The sequence below is a fragment of the Sceloporus occidentalis genome, unplaced genomic scaffold, assembly GCF_023333645.1.
Source record: "Sceloporus occidentalis isolate IW3139 unplaced genomic scaffold, rSceOcc1.0.p SCAF_1, whole genome shotgun sequence".
NCBI classification, from domain to species: domain Eukaryota; kingdom Metazoa; phylum Chordata; class Lepidosauria; order Squamata; family Phrynosomatidae; genus Sceloporus; species Sceloporus occidentalis.
The window spans coordinates 208,490,890-208,506,812 of record NW_028316981.1 but is presented as its reverse complement, the minus strand read 5'-3'; the positions used below and the strand labels follow the sequence as shown (position 1 = coordinate 208,506,812).

Below are 15,923 nucleotides of genomic sequence, written 5' to 3'. Positions count from 1 at the left end.
TAGGATATTGTGATGAGGTTGTTCTGGATCTCAAGCAAAATACAAGACACCTATACTTGGTCCCACAATAGGGGTTTGGGAGTTAAATAGGGACATTTGACTCCAAGTTCCTATTTATTTTTTTATCTATCAAAATATTTAAATTCTACCCTGTATCATAACATCTCATAAATGGGGCAGCATAAAATCAAGATATTTTAAATGAACAGCCCAAAACAATGTTTAAAATATTTTAAAATTAAGGCATTATTTAAACAGTCTAAAAACATATCTATTTATCAAGTAAATACAATGTAAAATTGTGCAAATCTTGACACATTTGGACAAAATCATTATACCCCCAAAGTCTTTAGTAAAGAACCATGTTTCCACCTGGTACTGAAACCAGTGTCACCACCAACTGGTTCTCCATGGAGAGGGGTTTCACAGCTGGAGAACTCAGGCAAAGGAGATCACTAATAGACATCAATATTGGTTAAGGATAGATGGGGAGAGGTGTTCCCTCATTCCTTGAGGTCTTAAGCCACTTAAGGCTTTAAATGTCATCACTAGCATTAGGAATTCACACCAGAGGTCAGTGCAGTTCCTTTAAAACTTTGTCATAAGGTTTCTGTAAGTCATTACTGTCAGAAATCTAGCCAGTGCATTTTGCATTAGCTGAAGCTTTTTGAATCATCTTCAAGAACAGTCCCATACAGAGTACACTGCAGTGCAGTAGAAGTGCTTGAACTATCATAGCTAGGTTATCCCTTGCTAGGGAAGACTGTAGATAGTGGTCCAGCACTCCAAGCTACAGCATCCACTTCAGCCTTCAGTAACAGGGATCTAGGACTATGACCAAGCTGCCTACCTGTTCTTCTTCAAGGGGAGTGCAACCTACCCAGGCTGTTTACCCAATTCCTAGACTCAAGAACAAGTGATGCCTCCCTCCTATTGGGATTCAGCTTCACATCAGTACTCCTCATTCAACCCACTACAGCATTCTGGAACTGGGCCAGCACTTGCACTATCCCACTGATGTCAACCACAAATTAAAGAATATTGAGAGCACTCAACTCCAAAAGTTATATTGAAACTCAGCAACTTCACGTAAATACTGTATTAAACAGCATGCAAGATAGGATGTAAACCTATAGCACCCCAAAGCTTAATAGCTGTAAGCTAAACAGGAGTTCCCCAGTTTCTCTCTCTGGAACCACTCCATAAATAAGAATGGAAATACTGCAATGCATCTGACAAAGCAGGTCAATAGGATACCATGATCAACAGAATCAACAGCCACTGAGAGACCCAGCATGGTCTGCAGGGTAGCAATCTCCACCTTTCACCTGGAGGAGGTTGTTGGTTACAGCAACTAAAACTGTTTCATTATCACACTACAGCCCAAAATCAGCCTGAAATGGGTACATAATCTGTTTCCAACAAGAGCACCTTAGGTTGGGCCAGCAATCAGAATATCGAATAATGTCTAAGCGAACCATCTAGCCTCCCTCTTACCACTTATTACTTCAGAACCATCTTGGGATATATTAGGAACTGTTCCTTGAAAGCCTGACGCTTCAAATGGCCTGGGCAGTCAGAGATTGCTCCATTTTTTATTCATAACAAAAATCCAACAGAGCAGAGGGAAGCTTGTACTCTCCATCAATAAGGAAATGCAACCAACTAGGAAGTGAAATAATTTGTTTTCCCCTCCTCTGACCATCTTTTCCTTTCGTTCTAAATTTACCCATGGTGTAGCCCACCCTGTGCCATCAAATAACAAAACAAAACTTGGCATGTAGCTTCTAAGCCCTGCCTCACAATTTCCCTACTATCTTGTTTGGTGAGCTGTAATCCATTGCTTTTGTCTTTCTCTCTATCAAGCACTGCTATTAGGAACAGCCTGACAGTTTAGCACTAGGGGATTGGTATACTAATCAAACCTTCATCTCTCTATAAACATTTACGGTCAAATAAAGCTGTGTTATTGCTTCATAATCTTGTCAGTAAGCTAATTTGGCTGCTTTGTTGAAGTAAAGCACACAGCCTGCTATGCACAAACAACATATTTTCAAAACATCATTTTATTTCAAAGTTTGTTGGATATACATGTATGCATGTGAGTCCACATGCGTGTGTGACTGAAGAAGTAACACTGGCTCTCTTGCGCAAACCATGGTTTGCTCATCATGAACCAGCCACTGGAAATCATATACTGTAGTCGTTCCCCCTGCCTTTGCAATGTTCTTCTCTTCCTTTAACCACTGGTTAGTGTTAAATCTGTTTAGCACAAATCATGGTTACTATCAAGACAGACTTCCTCTTAAGCCACCATTTAACTCTGTCAAGGGTAGAGAATACAGATCTGTGTGTGTGTGTGCCTGCACACCTTCAAGTTGCCTATCAACTTATAGTAACCCCTAAATTTCATAGGGGTTTGTTAGCTAAAGAATCTAAGGCCTAAAGAAGAGCTGGGTTCCTAAGAACTAAAGTAGCACTGGGGGGAAAGAACTGATTTCTCATTGTTAAAACAGCATGGGTAGGAAGACTTTACAGCATGGGTTGGAAGCTTTAGAGGGCCAGTGTGGCATACTGGTTTGAATGTTGGACTACAATCCTGGAGACCAGGGTTCAGTTCCCAGCTCAGCCATGAAACCCACTGGGTGACCTTGGGCAAGTCACATACTCACAGACTTGGGAGAAGGCAATGGCAAACCTCCTCTGAACAAAGCTTGCCAAGAAAACTCCATGATAGATTTGCCTTAGGATCGCCATAAATTGGAAATGCTTTGAAGGCACACAACAACAAAGGAAGGCTTTAAAATCACTCTGCACGGCCCTGATTCAGTCTGTGGCACCTACAAAGGTCTTTAAAAGCACATAGTGGGAGATCTAGTTTTATTTCTGTCCCATGAGTCTAGTATTAAGGATGAATAGCCAATACTGTACATACCAAATCAAACGATTCTTCTGTCTAATGTATTTATTTCAACTAACTATGCAACAGAATTGCTCTCTGGCTTTTGCACTAAAGCAACATATGAACTCCTGATCTTTAAACTATGTATACTGCTATCCTCTGTCCTTCACTATCTAAAGCAATTTGACCAGAACTGCTCAATACTTGCAACTCTGTGATTTCCACTTTACAAAGATGCTAGTTTACCTTCAAACCACTCTTATCTAATTCAGAATTCAAACAGAACTCAAGGACCAGAGGTGAGTTTCACAATTTCTTTATGCATTCTTTGTTTCTGGGTCTATTCTCTGTATCAGGCAAGGAGACAGACACCAAGAAGCAATGAGGAAAAAATCCAAAGAAGAGGGATTTCTTGAGACAGTTCTCACTCTCATTCTCTCCCCTGCCCAACACACAGACACATATACACCTCTCCATCTGAAGCTAGAGAATATTTAATTAGGTGGCCACTTCCCCAAATACCTTAGAAAAAGGATGGGCAAAGTATGTGGGTGCCATAGGGATTATATTTGGGGGGATAAATTTTTGCTCCAGAATGCCCCCAAAAGCACTCTATGGGGGTCACAAATATTTTTTGCAATATTCTTTTTAAAAAGCTTTGCCCTGAAATGCTGGAAAATGTTCTCTCGACGGTGTAGGGTATAGACGCATACACATGTATGTATTATGTATTTATTTACCTATCTGTCTATCTAGCTATGTGTATGTATACATATACTGTATACACACATGTATATGTATATATATATGTGTGTGTATGTGTATACACACACACACACACACACACGGAGCAGGTGCAATCCTCCAAGGTCTCCTAGGGAACTACTGTGGCCCCTTAGCCTTCTAGAGTTGACCACCCGGCCTTTGAGCAATGCTGTACCTGGGGCAATGCTAGGATATTAAGCGGCTGCTGCTACGTGACCAATACACTACACCTTTCATGAGAAACACAAAACTTAAAACATGGATGGTGAGAGAAGAGGGAATGTGTAGCAGTGCTGCAATTAATGAGTCCTGCTTGCCCCCAAGGTTTTTCCTCCCCCAGAAGAGTATTCAGCAGAATAGTCTCCCTCAGTTTAAATCTTTGGGAGGCTATTCTTGCTTGGCTGTACCAGCAGTGGGGAGAAAGGCCACTGCATCACTATAGAATTCAACTTCAGTGATTAATGTTCTTGCAGATGGACTCCAGTTCTTCCTACAATGGGACTGAAGGAACTTCAATCACTATGAGATAACATTCTAACAGAACGGATTTTTAGTTCCTTTGATGTCAGAGGGCTAACAATGCTATCTTTGAGGGATAAATTTCATGTTTCCAATTTGAGAAATTTGAATCAAGCCATGAAAATATTCAATTTCCTTATGCAAGTAGGGAAAATGCAAAAACTTGCGTAACAGCAGCAGTGAGACACCAAACACTTTCCTCCAGTCAAGGGCATAGGTTGCATTTACATTTTATATGTGTGTGTATTTGTCATCAAGTTGCCTGTTAACTTATGGTGCCTCCATAAGTAGGCAAGGCATACTCAGATATAGTTCTGGCTTTCCCTTTCTTTGAAATATAGCCTATGGCAACTGGTATTCGTTGATGTTCTCCCACCCAAGTATTAACCAGAACTGACCCTACTTCCCTTCAAAATCAGAGAAGATCTGATGCCTGTTAGGGTATTTAGACTATTTTATATTCAAAGTCAGCCATAACAATGCTATGCACATACATGGCAATATGTGGAAATTGAAATGTCTTATAATATGTACTCACAACAGAAACAAAAGGTACACTTGATCCTAGAACATTTAGGGAGGCTGGTAAGGACACCTCACCAGTGGACGTGAATATGTATCTGGTGGCAACTAAATAGTTCATGCTTACGTGTGGATCAGCTAAATTGGTGGTGCCAGAGAGCAATGTAACTCTGTTGAAATCCATGGATTCAACCATCCACAGCTTGAAAATATATATATATTTTTAATTCCAAAAATCAAACCTCAATTTGACCATTTTATATAAAGGATTCAATTTTACTTCTGTTTGTTGTTATGTGTCTTCAAGTTGTTTCCAGTTTATTGTTATCCTAAGGCGACCTATCATGGGGCTTTCTTGACAAGATTTGTTCAGAGGAGGTTTACCACTGCCTTCCCCTGAGGCTGAAAGCATGTGACTGGACCAAGGTCACCCAGTGGGTTTCATGAACCAGTCAGGATTCAAACCCTTGTCTCCAGAGTCACAGTCCAACATTTAAACCACTATGCCACACTAGCTTACACCATTTTACTATAGCATCGTATATAATGGGACTTGAGTATTCATGGTTTTTGGTATCCACAGGGGGTCCTGGAACCAAAGCCCACTGGGTACCAAGGACCCACTGTATTGTAATCCAACATGTACAGATGGCATCACTTCGAGAAGACTGATCTACTCTTAGCATCCTCATGATCTGATTTTAAAGAAAAAAGATGTAAAATAGCAGGTTGGAGGATCTGCAATCTTCTGCATTCAGGTCATGCCCTATGCCACTGAACTCTGGCCTCTCCTGAGACTGTCAGCCCACCTAACTTTAAAGTGACAAAGGATGGGTTCATTTGCCACTCTGAAGGAAGGTCAAGATAAAAATACTGTTCATAAATAAAACAATAAAAAAGAAGCAAACCTTGACGGCTATAGCAAGAATAGAACAACAAGCCATTAAAAGTGCAATCAGAACAATACCAACAAATATAAATTCAAGTCTGTACAGCAGTAACAATGACACACTTTCTGGAGAAATGGTTTACATTCCCAAGTAACTGTCTCCTGCCCTATTTGGGCCTGCTCCACTTTTGCATATCCTTCTTTTCTGTATTTGGCCAACCAGATTTTATCTTGGTTTATCTCAGAGGTGGGAGAGTGTGACACCTGTCAACTAATGATGACCCCATGAATTTCACAGGCTTTTCTTAGACAAGGGATACTCAGAGGTAGAGGCCTAATTTCAAAGAGCACTTCTCCCCATATGTAGCTGTTCAAGTAGTATTAAAGATCTGATGATGGTTTTACCATTTAGCTCCACCACGGAGAGCAATACATTATTTGAAGGCACCTAGTTATGTTGCTCTGTATGGTGCAATCACATAATGACTATTCACTGGAGGCCTGTCTGGTGTCAATGCTATCATTTGGGGACCAAGTTAAAACCTGGCTTTCTAACCACACTTTGGGGTGAACACTGACATTTTAGATTATCTAGAAAATATAAATATAACATTATGATAACCTTTAATAAAGGTTCCATGATTTTATATTGCAGTCACTGATACACTTTTGCAGATTTTATATTTGCAGATTTGATTATTCATGGATTGTATTAGTATGTTCTCTCTAGGAATATCTAGGTTGTAAAGCACAACTCTATGGTCAACTTTAACCAAAAGTTGCACTAGAGATTCCTAAAGAGAACACTCCACTAGGCGTTTGTAGCTCCTCCAGTGCAAGCTATGGTCAATGTCTAGCAGATGTTGACCACAGAGTTGCACTGCAGGACCTAGAGATTCCTAGAGAGGTGTTATCTCAGGTAAAAAGATAGTGTTTTTGTTATCTGCGGTTTTTCCACTTTCATGGGGGTCCTATATCCCACCCTGAAATCTTTTCATGCATGATATGTTAGAAATATTGCAATACACAAATGAACTGCGTGTGAGGATGAGACCCCACATGTGTGTGTGCGCGCACACGCGTGCCAAATGGTGGCTCTCCATCACTAAGACCTGCCTCTGCAGATACTTATAAAATCCCAGGACAACTTCACATTGTAAATAAGAGAATTCAAAGCTTCTGACATCACAAAGCCATGTCCAAATAAATAATATGGCTTAGTGGTTAAGATGCCAATTCTGATGATCAGAAGATCAGAAGCTTGGCAGTTCGAGGCCCGAGTGCTGCATGATGGGGTGAGCTCCTGTCACTAGTCTCAGCTTCTGCCAACCTAACAGTTCAAGAGCATGCAAATGCAAGTAAATATACAGGTACCACATCAGTGGGAAGGTAAGAGCATTTGGTGCAGTCATGCTGGCCACATGATCACCAGAGCAGTCCTCAGATAACTCTGGCTCTTCGGCTTAGAAGTAGAGATGAGCACCGCCCCCTATAGTCGGTTACGACTAGACATTCATGTCAAGAGACTACTTTTATATTTTTCACATTAAAAATAAAAGCACAAAATTTATGTGAGACAAATATTGAACAAACTTGTAAAGTTTATTTTAAAAAGTCAAATTATTTAGTGATGGGGCTATTTTGCTATGTGTGCTGCCACACACCATAATATATTCAAGTCAAGACAAATTTTATTTGCATCAAACCAGTGACCATTACAATGATCACACATACAATATATACCAGAAGACACAACCAACATAAAAGTTTACTAATACTAAAACAATATTATTTCCAAAATATGGCTCTGGTACTGAAACAGGATGACTAGTATAACCAAAGTGCCTTAACATGCAGATAGTATCTTGCCTTAATTAAGTTCAGCTAACCAGTATTTTAACACTGAAAGCATTCCAGATGTTTGAAACAATGGTACTTTTTCCCTACTCGTCCTTCTTTAATTGATATCTGAATTGACTGAAATTTCAACATGACCTGGTAACAACCATGTTTAGAGGCAAACATTTTTTAAAATAGGGTTATACAACAACCTGTTTTCAGTTTAAAGAAAAAGAAAGACAGAAGTCAAAAAGGAAGAAGAAGGAAAGCCTAAATATACATTTAAATTTATTTATTTATTTGGAGGTTCTTTTGAATGCCATAAGAGAAAACTCTAAAAAAATAAAAAATAAAAAAAAAAGAAATGTATTTATTTATTTATTTATTTATTTATTTATTTATTTAAGAAATGAACTTGTCAGAAAGCATGGATAACTTACCCTTACAAGACTTGGAGCAACACATGAACATGGTATCTTCACATGCTTCAGGCACTTCTCATGAGACATAAAATTGCAAACTGTGGGAAATAAAGTATATGTGTTAAATTTAACTTTCACAGGGACTATTTAACCCAAATGAGACCATTCCCCCTGGAGTTCATTATGCAATGAGTGAAGTGGTATTTTCTTTTACTCTCTCTAATATCTACTATCTAAATCTACTGTTATTGCCTAACCCAGAGTTCTAAAATTACAAAGGAGAATTACTTGGCTTGATCTACTCTGTCCGTTTAATTTCACATACCTCTATCATTTCACAGCTTGACTTTTTTTCTCCCCTAAAAGAACAAGGCAAGGGTCCCTCTCCACCATATTAGTTGTTCTTTACATTCCCAGCTTTACAATATCATTTTAAAGATAAGACAAACAGAACTGTACACAGTATTCCATTTATGGCTGCACAACAGATTTTATAAGGGCATTCCAATACTGCAAGTCCCCCCCCCCCCATCCCCTTCCTAACAATCCCTAATGTAGGATATCCTTTTCTATAGTTATATCCTACCCACTGGTATCTGCAAGGTGCTCTAACAGAAGACTCCCACATAAAAATAATAAATGTGAAGAAGTCTAAAACACTGAACTGTGCTATACTAAGAAATATTTTCAGGGCAGTGAAAACTCACACTATGAAGAGCTCCAAATTATGTGAATGAACAACAAAATGGCAAATGCAGTTGAACATTATTAGTAAGCATAAAGTAGCATACACTGGGGCCAAACATTCTGCCATTAGATACACACTGATAGGGTTTCATGTAGCAATGTTTAACCAGGAAAAATATTTCATGTTGTAGTAGAACCTAATGAGAACCTTAACCCAACGTAAGATGCCTGTGCAAACAAGGATTGTGACTACTCAATTATTATGTTCCTTCAGTACTAACATTTTAACAGCTATGTACAATGACATCGAAAATCTACAAAACAGTGAATATCTTTATTGGCCAACCAAAATGCATAAAAAAGCTTCAAAGCTCCATTGGCTCATTCATCAGGCAAAGGTGTTAAAAATCTTAGAGAAGGGGGGGAAAGTATGACAATGTTAGTCAAAAGACTGCATTTTGTCAAGATGTTGCTGTTCTCAGTTCTCTCTTCATGTTGGAGAGAAGTGTTCATGCAGGGCAGCCTCTCCTCCTTCTGGCCATGTGGTTTTGTTGTTGGTAACCACACCTGAGTTGATCTCAACTGTGGATGAGACATCTCCAAGCCCCCTATCCTCCACTATTCTTCCTAGTTTCTGCAGACTCATACCCACAACCTTCTTAATTGAGTCCACCCACTTAACATGTGGTCTTTCTCTCTTTGTAATTCCTTCCACTTTTCCCAACTTTATTGTGTTTTATAGTATGTCATGTCTTCTCATGATGTGATCAAAGTGCAAGAGCTTCAGTTTAGTCATCTTTGCTTCCAGAGAAATTTCAGGCTTGATCTGCTCTAGGACCCACCCTATTTGTTCTTTTTGCTGTTCATGCTATCCTTAGCGCTCTTCTCCAGCACTACATCTCAAATGAATTTATTTTCTTTTTGTTCACTTTCTAAATTGTCCAGCTCTCACATCCATACATGGTAATGGGGAATATAACTACGTGTACGATTCTGCCTTTCAGAAGCCTGCTCTTCGTATGTTCTGCATACAAGTTAAACAGATAGGGTGAGAGGATGCAGCCTTGTCTGACCCCTTTGCCAATTGGGAACCATTCTGCTTCTCTGTGTGCAGTTCTAACCATTGCCTCTTCTCCCGAGTACAGATTAATTATCAGGATTATTAGATGTGTTAGCACTGCCGTGTCTTGAAGGTCGTACCATAGCTTTTCGTGATCTATGCAGTCAAAGGCTTTGCTGTAGTCTACAACACACATGTTGGTTTTCTTTTGGCATTCCTTAGTGTGCTCCATTAGCCATTGTACATTTGCATTGTGGTCCCTAGTGCCTCTTCCTCCTTTTTCCTGGGTACTTTCCCCTGGGTACTCCAGGGGGAAAAATTAAGTTCCATTAGCAGGACATGTCCCTCCAACAACCCTGAACTGAGAACAGCAACATCCTGACAAAATGGAAGTTTGTGACTAACACTGTCACCATTTTTTTCTCCTGTACAGTTCTGAACATCTATTCTGATGAAGAAGCCAGTGGAGCTTCAAACGCTTGCAACATATATTTTTGTGCATTTTGGATGGCCAATAAAGGGATCACCGTTTTGTGGATTTTGGATGCTATTGTATTTGTTATATGGCCAACAGCTCTATCCTGGCTATGTATTCTAACAGCTGTCATCTTTATGGTCATGTATATCAGATCTAGAGCGCTAGTGTGATGTAGGTCCAACCTATTTGAGTGATCGCCTACTCCCATATAATCCGCCCCACACACTCAGGTCATCTGGGAGGAATCTATTACAGCCTTTAAAAACCAGACTAACTGCTACATCCCAGAGGGCCTTCTCTGCAATTGCTCCCAAACTATGGAACGGCCTGCCAGATGAGATCTGCCAAATTGCCAGGTTAGACAGCTTTAAAAAAGCTGTGGAAGACGGATCTCTTCCGGCAGGTCTTTCCTGAATAAAAGTGTCCAGCCACAGAATGATCGCCCCTCACATCATGTATTAGCCCACCGCTCTGTCTTCGTTGTCTTTTTTTTATTGTGTTATTAATAGATATTTTAATCTCCAATTTTAATTGTATCATGTTTAATCCTGTTTTTAGGGGGGAAATTTGGGACATACTGTTGAATGTGGATATTTTAATGTGTTGTGAGCCACTTTGATTGTCTCATCACAGAAAAACAGGATAAAAATAAAAGTTTTATTATTTATTTATGGTTTGAGTGCTGGACTATGACTCTGTAGACTAGGGTTCAACTTCCTGCTCGGCCATGAAATGCACTGTGTGGCCTTGGGCAAGTCACATGCTCTCAGCCTCAAGGGAAGGCAATGGCAAATTTCCACTAAACAAATCTTTCCAAGAAAACCCCATGATACCGTTTAGTTGCCTTAGGGTTGCCATAATATACATGAGCACATGATGGTGGGGGAGAAGTGGTGGCAAAAAAGAGCTTTCAAATTTGGGGCCTTGGTTAAACTTTGTGAGCTTTGCTGGGACTTGACTAGCAGGTTGAAATCCGGTAGTTAATATCTTTCCCTTTTCAACCCACACCAGTCTCCAGTCAAGAGCATGTGGCCTCTGTAAAAACACACATACTGGCTGCACCTTTCTCAGCCCTGATGAAGGATTGAGAGTCTCTCTTCTCTACAGAGAAGCTTCTCTCTTGCACCTGGTCAGCTTGAGAGCAGCAACTGAGCAGCTACCTGAACAGTAACCAAGAGGCCTCTTGTCCACACTGACCTTTGCTGCAAGGCTGGCACAAGTGAGAGAATTCTTGGTTGCTGCCCAACCAGTTGCTCAGTTGTTGCTCCCAGGATGATGGTGCAAATGGAGCAGTGACTGAGGAGCCATTCAAACAGCAACCAAGAAGCCTCTTGCCTGCACCATCCTTAGCTGCAAGGCTGGCACAAACAATAAGCTTCTTGGTCACTGCTCAGCCAGCTGCTTGGTTGCTGTTCCTAAGTGACTGTGTGCAAAGGGAGCAGCAACCATGATTGGTTGTTTTGAATTTGCAGTAGAATAGGTAAAGGTAAAGGGTTTTCCTTTGACAAGACTGTCTAGTCTTGTCCAACCATAGGGGGCAGTACTTATCTCCATTACTAAGCTGAGGGAGCCAGTATTGTCAAAGACAACTCTGTGGTCATGTGGTGAGCATGACTACACCAAGCACAGCAGACCTAATATCAAAAAATATTGGGGGGGGGGGGGGCGCTAGGGCTGCTGTCCAAAAGGAAAGGGGGTGGTAGCCAAAAAACGTTTGGAAACCACTGCCTTCTAGGCACCAGATTCCCTCTAATCTTAGAAACTAAGGCAGGTCAGCTCTAGTTAGTACTTAAATGGGAGATCACCAATGAACACCAGGTGCCACTGGCTATATTTCAGAGGAAGCAACTGGAAAAATCACTTCTAAGTACTCCTTGCCTAAGAAAACCCTATGAAATTCATGGGGGTGCCATAAGTTGATAGGCAACCTGAAGACACACACGCAAACACACACAAGACCTAAACTCATCTCTCTTTTCATTTTAGTCTTCTGCCATCAGCACACTGACAAAACCCAGAGATCTTCCCATTTTCCATGCTGCCTGTGGCTCAACTCCAAATATGTTTACTTACTATCCAACTGAACTTGGTAAGGCTGAGTTTCCTCATAAGCATGCTCAAGTTTTCAATTTTAATTTTACTTTGATAGGCAACCCCGGTTTTAAAGAGGAAATGGCTGTGTTACTGATGATAAAGATTCATCAGCTATTTTAAAAGGGCTCTGTGAGACTTGCTGTCTTTTCATTATGTGCTCCTCATTTTGCTTGAAATTGAATTGCTCTCATTTCTCCCCATTGTCCTCCTCAGCCTGCTGCAGCTGAACAGAGAGCACCTTGACATTATCAGAGATTACCGTTTGTAGCTTTTAAACTGAAGCATCTCAGAGGTTTCCTTGTTGCCCTCACCCACATTGTTTAAAGTCATCCAGATTAGACTAATGTGTTCAGAGATAAATTGATACCTAAATCTAAGATACGGTTACATTCTGCTAAGTGATATAACTCTGATGTTAAGTTGATGATAACCTGAGTGTGCTGAACCAAATAGTATTGGGGGGGAGAGTAAAAACTATAACGCAAACCTAACACAGAAACAATGTTTTTGTTTCCCATTTACAATACAGTTATCTTGAAAATAAAGGCTCTTATTGGACAGAAGTAATTTTTCTGGTTAATATCTTTATATTTTCCAAAACGCTATGTAAAAATATAATATCTATAGATGTTAAAATAGATTTTATTTTTGTGTAACATCTATCAAATCACAGCCTTTACAGAAACATTTTGGGAAAACTGATCCACCATCTGTTGTTCTTTTTTAATTAATATATTTTTATTAAACACATAGCATTTCTATATATATATAAGAACAACATATAAGGGACACAATGGAAAAGACAATCAATACACAGGGAACGGGGGAAAACACGTGTGACTTTCAACCCTCTAACTAATGGTTGTAATTGCTAGGCAGCTTGTATCCAAGTTAACTTCTACCATCTGGAAGGGATATTTGCTTTGCAATGTCCTAAAACGTTGTATCCCAAGGACTGCCTTTCTCCGCTATGAACATGGCTGAGATTGTTGGCCAAACCCCCATTATGGATGTTCCCACCCTCAATGAATAACCAGTGACAAGTCCTTTCTCTCTGATGGTTGGCTATAAGAGAAACAAACCACCTTACACACAGAAGGATGGAATATCCCAGTGCTATTTCTACTGTATGTGAAAGAAAAAGGTATACTAAGAAAGGTTTCCACATTATTGTTTAATGCCATTCTTTTTTCCCCTCTCATCGCTTGTGGTTCTATGGGGCTCTTTGTGATTTCAAATTTCCCGCACTGTCAAGTGGTCCCCTTAAATCACTATGCAGCTGTTTTCAGTTGTTTTCCGCTTCTGCCCATGAATTGGTTCCCTTTTCTCTGTTGGCCAGAGGTCGGGGAAGTCGGGGGGGGGGGGTCCTTGGGTGGGCAGGGTGCGGCTTTTTTAAAAAAACTTTGACAGCTTCTGCATACTGTCACATTTATGTGGGTTTGGGGGGGGGGGGTCATGGGGGAAATCTTTGTTGGCATGCATGGATCCATGGATGCCAGGGAAGAATCCCCCCACAGCACTCATGACACACACCCCCGCAAACCCACACAAATGTAAGAGTGTGCAGAAGCTGTCAACTTTTTTTAAAAAAGCCACACCATGCCCCCCCCAGCAACCCCCCCCCAACCTCTGGCCAGCAGGAAAAAGGGAACCAATTCACCAGCAGAAGCAGAAAATACCTACACAGTGATTTAAAGTGACGACTTGACAGCGTGGGAAATTTGAAATCACAAAGAGCCCCATGGAACCATGAAGCACTGAGAGAGGAAAAAGAATGGCAGTTTGGCAAGACTGGTGGGATGGGTATGTTCCAGCCCTCTGCCCACCCTCTGCCCATTGCCCCTCCCTCCTGGATGCCACCTACGACCGCCATTTTCAATTGGTTACAAATTTAATGCGAACACGGACAGCTTCGATCGTGACAAGCATAGTGTGAACATTTATTCAGTGTCAAATTGATCATGTGATCCGAACCAATCCAACGCAAAAATGGGAGTGTGAATGAGGCAAAAAGCAATGATGTATTCAAGTCTCCAAGTCTCAGGTCAAGTCTACCATTGAGTGTCAAGTCCTTGCAAGATAACTTTCAAGTCTCAAGTCGAGGTACCAAGTCTGGGAGCCAACATTTAACAGAAAAAAGGACACAGGATGCATTTTTCAGAGGGAACAGTAAATGCAGCAGGCAATGGGCCTGAGGCAGGTGTTGAGGTCTGTCCCCGCTGCACATCAGAGGAGCTTTCTAAAGCTCTTAATATGTTTTAGAAGTATCTTTCCTTCCACCTCAAGCCCACTGCCTAAACATTTGCTGTTTCCTTCCAAGAATGTGCCCCACACTTTGGGGACAGGTCTTGCCTGCTGCTTGAAGTGAATGGCACTTGCAGGTCAGTCACTAAAAATATACAATCTCAAGTCAACTTGAGTCAGTGTGCCATTTTTGCCAAGACTTAAGTCTACGTCATTGGCAGAAGGCACTTTCAAATCTGTGTGGCACATCAAATGCCTTGCCTGGCTTTTTAGGTAACTGCTGTTTTTAGTAAACAAATGGGAAACAAAGGTGCTGTAACAGACTCCACCTTAGAAATAATTCCTGTTTTTAAGAGGGAGAAGAGATCATTGTCTCCTTTAAGACTGTGCCTGCTGTCCCCATTCCTTGTTAACCGCTGTTATGTGCTTTCAAATCGTGACTCATGGTGACCTTAAGGTAAACCTATCACAGGGCTTTCTGGGGCTGAGAATGTGTTACTCACCCAAGGTCACCCAAATTAAACCAATCCCCATAGCTTAGTCCAATGTTCAAACCATTATACTATGCTCCATGCCACCCATCTTTGCCCCGCGTCTGTGCTGCAGCATCCACATGCTGCAGCACAGATACACTGTCTAAAAGGAGCCACTCTTGGCGGCTCCTTTTTTGCACTGACATAAGGCCTGCAATGCAGCTCAATGATGGTTCTTCCGCCCAGAGCAGTTTGGGCGCTTGGGCTCCCGCATGTCATGGATGAGCGCCCCGTGTGGGCAGGGCCGCACAATCATGGCGGCACCCACACATCATAGGGCTCGAGAGCGTGCGGTTGGTGCGCACTCCCAAGCCGTACTATCGCCGCCAGGATGTCGCTTCCTGGCAGTGTGTACCGGTCCTATGTTTCTAATTGCTCAAAGGCATTTAAAGAACAAATGTAAGCAACTAAATACTGTTGCCTGAATATTAACATTTGAATATCCATTATTGGATATAAACCTCCGTAATCTGAATGGACATTACTTTCAAATAAGGGTGCCTTTGTACACTATATTAGGATTTTAATGTGTTTCAATTAATAAGGCAACATCCTAACTCCTACTTGGACTTTGGAAAAGAAAAAAAAAATGTTTTTGAAGATTGGGAAGAATTTCCTACTCACCTCTGGTCATAAAATGCTTTGTTGAGTCTGTGACCGCCACAGCACAAAAATTGCAGTCCAGCATTTAAAAGTTTGTTAAAAGGATCTATTTTCCTCCTCTCAGTTTGACTTTACTGGGGAAGGGAGGCTCTATCCAGACAGCACCTAGAGACCAGACCCACATCAGTATCCATTTGTTCTTTAAAAGTTGAACGCTGCACGTAACATGCGAATAAAACTTTTCCATGTGTGCGTGCTGTGTGCCTACATTTCTGACTTATGGCAACCCTAAGACGACCCTAGCGTGGAGTTTTCCAGACAAGGTTTTTTCAGAGGAGGTTTCCAATTGACTTCTCCTGAGGCTGA

The 15,923-nt window shown here is 41.0% G+C and overlaps 1 protein-coding gene across 2 annotated transcripts in view; it reads right to left on the bottom strand.

The window, feature by feature from the left end:
* DGKQ (diacylglycerol kinase theta) overlaps nucleotides 1–15,923 on the bottom strand; it is an 87,066-nt gene that overhangs the window by 56,611 nt on the left and 14,532 nt on the right. For both annotated transcript variants that reach the window (XM_089488707.1, XM_089488708.1), the window contains exon 2: nucleotides 7,877–7,956. In XM_089488707.1, the coding sequence (XP_089344833.1) occupies nucleotides 7,877–7,956 (80 nt within the window). The remainder of the gene's footprint in view (nucleotides 1–7,876; nucleotides 7,957–15,923) is intronic.